This window comes from Octodon degus, unplaced genomic scaffold (genome assembly GCF_000260255.1).
Source record: "Octodon degus isolate 3935 unplaced genomic scaffold, OctDeg1.0 scaffold00171, whole genome shotgun sequence".
NCBI lineage: Eukaryota > Metazoa > Chordata > Mammalia > Rodentia > Octodontidae > Octodon > Octodon degus.
In genome coordinates, this window is record NW_004524747.1 from 5224084 (window position 1) to 5229581 (window position 5498).

Genomic DNA, 5498 nt, shown 5'->3' on the forward strand with positions numbered 1-5498 from the left:
TGTAGAAGTGAAATACTTCTATGAAAAAGAACAGCTTTTTTAATTCTTTGAATTGTTTTCTTCGTCTCAATTGAATTAATTTCTGCTCTAATCTTTATGATTTCTTCCCATCTTTGGGCTCTGGGTTTCGTTTGCTCTTCCTTTTCTAGTTGTTGAAGGTGCAGAATTAGGGTGTTTATTTGTTCCCATTCAGTTTCGTTATGTATGAGTTCACAGCTATACATTTCCGTCTGAGAACTGCTTTCATCGTATCCCATAAATTCCAATAAGTTGTGCTTGAATTTTCATTGAATTGTCGATATTGTTGAGTTTCTTGTTTAATTTCATCTGTGACCCATTGGTTAATGAGTAGGGTGTCATTTAATTTCCATGTATTTAGGGTTTTTCTCTGATTTCTTTTGCCATTTATTTCCAGTTTCATTGCACTGTGGTCAGATAATATGCATGGGATAATTTCTGTTTTCTTTCATAGACTTAAGCATGACCTATGGACCAGTATGTGGTTTATTTTAGAAAGTGACCCATGTGCAGCTGAGAAAAATGTGTATTCAGCTTTGTTTTGGTGGAACACTATGTATATGTCCACAAAGCCCATTTGTTTCAAGCTCTGATTCATTTCTGTTGCTTCTTTGATAATTTTTGTCTGGTTAACCTATCCTTATGGGATAAGGGGGTGTTAAGGTCTCCTGATCAGAGTATGGTATTGAATATTAGATTTTTCACATCCATTAAGATTCGCTTTATATAGTTGGGTGCTCCCATGTTTGGTGCATACATATTTATGGGTGTTACCTCTTCCTCTTGAATTTTTCCCCTAACCTGTATATAGTGGCCTTCTTTGATCATTCTTGATTTCACTTGATCATTCTTGGTTTGAAGTTGAGACTGCCTGAGAACAGCATTGCTACCCCTGTGTTTTTCTGAGGTGCTGAGGTGTGTACTATTGTTTTTCATCCTTTGACTTTCAGCCTATGTATTTTCTATGAATTAAATGTGTTTCTTGTATACAGCATATTGTTGGATTTTGTTTCCTAATCCACCGTGCCTGTCTGTTTCGCTTTATTAATGAATTGAGTCCATTTACATTGATGGCTATAATTGAGATGTATTGCCTTATGATTGACATGTTATTTACCTGCTGCTGTTTACTCCCTTTTCTCCTGTGTTTAATTGTTTTCCCTATTTAGTTGGTTCTTTCTGTTCTCTTTTGTGGAGTTCTGATCATTTTGGTTCCTCTCTAGAACATCTTTCAGTTGCCTGTGTAGAGTTGGATTTGTCATCATGAAATTCTTTAGCTGTTCTTTTTCATAGAAGTATTTCACTTCTACATGAAACGTAAAAGAGAGTTTTTCAGGGTATAGTAGTACAGGCTGGAATTTGTTTTCATAGAGGACTTGAAGTGCTCTTCTCCATGCTTTTCTTGCCTTCATGGTTTATGAAAAGAAGTCAGCCATAATTCTGATGGGTTTTCCTTTGAATGTTTTTTGCTTCTTTTCTCTAGTGGCTTTCAGTATATTATTCTTGAGCTGAATTTCTGGGATCTTGACTAATATATGTCTCAGTGTGTTTTTTCAATTGGGATGAGGTTACTTGGCGTTCTGTGTGCTTTGGTTACCTGAATGTCAGATTGTTTCCTCATATTTGGGAAGTTTTCTGCTATTACTTCTGCCCATAGTTTTTAAATGTCATTTGTATTGACTCTTTCTCATTGATACTTATTAGTCTCACATTGTTTATCTTTGCATCGTCTTGCAAGTGATGAACTATTTTTTCCTGCATCCTAATTGTTCTTACCTTTTCATTAGCTGCACCATCATCTTCAAGATCTGAATCTTTGTCTTCACTTTCACTCAAAAGGTTTTGCAAGCTTGTGATTGAGATTTTAAGCTCCTCTATATCTCTTTGACTCTGCTTCATGCAATCTATTTCTTTCCTGTATTGCTCATTCAAGGAATCTGTCATTTTTCTAATCTCCTCTATGTTTTTTATCAATGTCTTCTTTAGAAGCAGTTTTTAATTCTTTTACTGCAGAGTTTTTTCATATTTGGTTTCCTCCCTGTGTTTTTCCATTTGATTCTTTACTTCAGATGCCGTGAGTTCAAAGATTTCTCATTTTATCTCAGAAATTACTTCTGCCCTGAGTTCCTCTATACCTTTCTACTGTTGCTTATTTACTTTTGATGCTAGTAATTCATACATTTCAGCTGAGCTAATGTCCTCTGAACTTGTTCTGGGTGGTCATTGGGTTTCCTCTATATGTTTCTGCATTTGATTCTTTACTTCAGATGCTAATAATTCAGAGATTACTTTTTTATTTCCTATCTGAGTTCCTCTATACCTTTCTGCAGCTGTTTCTTTATTTCAGAAGCTCTTAATTCATTTATTTCAGCTTTGAGATTCACAATTTGTTCTGTCCTAGTGTCTTCTCCAGTTGTTGTGGGTGGGCTTGTGGTCTAGGATTGCATTTTGCTCCTTCTTATTGTGATTTTATATAGCACTGTCTTCTGACCTTTGTTGTAGAGCTTTGGTGCAGTTATAACCTTAGCACCTACTGAAATTCAAGTGAAGATCTATAAAGTTTGAATTTATACAGCTGTGCCTGGCTTGGGTCTGGTTGCTGTGCTGAGGTCCTTCCTACTGCAGCCCTTGGGAATGAAACTTTTGTGCCACTCTGGCAAGATGTTCTGCTCCTGGACTAGCATGTTGGTTCTGTCCCTTACTCTCTCTGCAGGGACTGCAACTGCAGAGTTTCACCCCAGGCCTGTATGTCAGGCTTGAGCTGAGTCTGAAGGGGACAAAGGAGAGTAGGGGAGAGGGGAAGTTCTCCCACACAGTCACCAGTCCTGAGCTATGGCTGCATCTGTGTGTCCCGAGAATGTGGCAGAAGTTCTCACTCACTTAGCTGGTGTTGGGTTGGAGTGGTGTGGGGGGTCCCAAGGGCGTGGAACAGGGTCTCACTCATGCTGCATGCCTGTGTTTGGACTGGACAGGACCCGTGGGTGCAGGGTAGCTGGAAGCTCTTCCACACATTCAATTCAAAGGTTTTAATATACACCCGGAGTTGTGCAGCCATCACCACAGCCAACCTTAGAACTTTTTCATCACCTTGAAAAGAAGTGTACTGTCCATTAGCAAGAAAACCATCTATTTCCCTTCAGTCTCTCCCCACCTTATCCCTCGGCTACTTTCTGTCTCTACAAATATATCTATTTTATACATTTCAATTAATAGTAATTATTTTTATAAGTCAAACACACAAACATTACCAGAGTTAATAGATGTACTAAGAAATTTATGTAACTAAATCTGTATTGATAGACACTACCTATGTTCTATACTTTTCTACTGTAAATGAAACCAACAGAATCATTACTATAGCCTCAATACTAACAAAACATAAATGATAAATAAATAATTGCTGTGGGAATTTTTAAAACCTAAAACATTTTAAATAATGTTATATTTTAACATTTGTATATCCATGGATCAATATTAGAAGTTTAATTACTAGGCCAAAAAGTCAAATATTTTCTTTAAACAATTTACAAAGTTGACCTTCCAATTAATATACTCAAGAATAGGGGAGAGTGTATGTGTCCTCTTTTCCTCAAAAACTGTTATAAATTTTTGTGTAATCAAATCTCTCAAGTTGTTCATCTCCTCATTGTTATGTATTTAAAAGTCTTTTCTATCAAAAGCTTATGTGGTGACAATGGGAAACTACCCACATAGGAACAATCAGGCCACTTATTCAAAGCTTTTTACAGTATAGCAAGGATGTCATCCACAATCACAAGCATTTGACAGATTCAGTTGGTGGTACCAGGGATTGAACTAAACAACACAATAATTAAGTTCACATTTATATGATTCAATTGACAAGGAGTCTATGTGTTTTGTTCTTGCAGAGAAATTTAAAAGTAACACTGGCAAGACTCTTCTTTCAGATTACCCAACCTATTTAACAAAGGCAGGAAAGGGAGCGGGAAAGTCATATTTTGGAGGAAGAAAATGGAAGGGCAACAGCCTGCACAGGGACCCACAGGATTGAGAGTATAGAGGGAACTGCCCTCCTCAACCTCAGGCAGCATGAGTGGTCCATGGAACCCATCCTCACCACAGACGGTGCACATACTTTGCTAAAGGAACACAGAAACAACCAGGGCTCCCACGGAATTGTCGGCCCTCGGTGTATCAGATGAATGTGGTGTAAGTAGAGGGCAAAAGCCACACCTAGAGGCCAGGCCAGCTTAGGTACACCCTCACAAGGGAAAGGAAGGTCCTACTTAGACCTAGATTCCACTCTGTACCCTGGGACTCCTATACCTCCTCTTTGTCTCATCCTCCCTCCATGCCACCCCAGGACAGATACAGAAGGGCAAGTGCTGATGAGGAATATCTCTACAGGGAAAATGATAGAATGCCTTTAAACCAAGGAAAGGTGAGATACAAACAACAGCAACACAGCGAGAGAAAGCCAGAAGCTTGCACTCTAGAAGTCAAGGAAATGCTATAAAATGAGGGAAGAAGAACAGAAGATGAGAAAGTGCTAAAGGACAAGGAACAGCCAAAAAGTGAGACAAATGCAAAAGAGGAAGAAAAAGCAGGAAGCCTAAAAAAGCTAGAGAAGTATAAAACAGTTATAGGCAAGTGCCTAGCTGAGGATGCCATACCAAGAAAATCCAAAAGAAAAGCAAACAAGGGCTGTCTCAGAACCTCAAAGAGTATTTAATAAAAGGTCATATATGATATCAGTTTTAGCAATGAGGATATAAAAGAATTTGACATCATGGCTAAGGTAAAGGATAGCACCAGAAAAATTAAACAGAAATCACAAAGATTATTTTGAATGCAAAGAAAAATACAAGGGACTCATGGGAATTTGGGGGTGGCTGTGAGGTGTCACAAAGGGACACTGAAGACATTCTCTATGTGCAGTGCTCCTGGCAGGCATGTGTTGCTCCTTTTGCTTTAATCTTATGCTGAAGTTTTGCTTTAAACGTTTCTGCTTTATCAGCAGCTGTATTAATGCACCTGCAGCATTCTAAGATTCAGTAGAAGATTTTCACTTGTTATACAGAAAAAAATTTTATAATGCATTGTAAAATTTTTAAATGATATAACTTGAAGAACCATATTTGTGAAACTGTAAGAGATATTAACTTAGTGTCTTAGTTATTCTTCTCTTGTTGCTGGGACAAATACCCAACACTCAAAATGAAGGAAGGAAAGGTTTATTTAGTTCACAGTTACTGGACGTTTTAGTTCATATTCATCTGGGTCCAAGGCAGAGTGGCACATGGCAGAGGGCAAACTTTCATGGTGGTGGCAAAGAGCAAGAGCACAAGGGAGTGGTAGCAGCAGCTCAAGCAGCTAGCTTCTCTTCCCTCCCTACATAGAAATGCAAATTACCTGCCCCGGAGTGGGTGCAGCAACCACACCCACAGTAATTAACACAAACTCCAGAAGCCACCGAAGACTGCATGAAGCTTTGGGGG

The 5498-nt window shown here is 38.4% G+C and overlaps 1 protein-coding gene across 1 annotated transcript; it reads left to right on the forward strand.

Annotated features, from left to right (window-relative positions):
- Positions 1-4351: 4351 nt before the first annotated feature.
- Tceal4 (transcription elongation factor A like 4) lies at positions 4352-4828 on the forward strand (the record flags this gene model as incomplete). The annotated part of the gene is given in 1 exon segment (XM_023703475.1): positions 4352-4828. A coding segment is annotated over 1 exon segment (477 nt), but the record flags the coding sequence as incomplete, so codon positions are not given.
- Between the last annotated feature and the right edge of the window lie 670 nt (positions 4829-5498).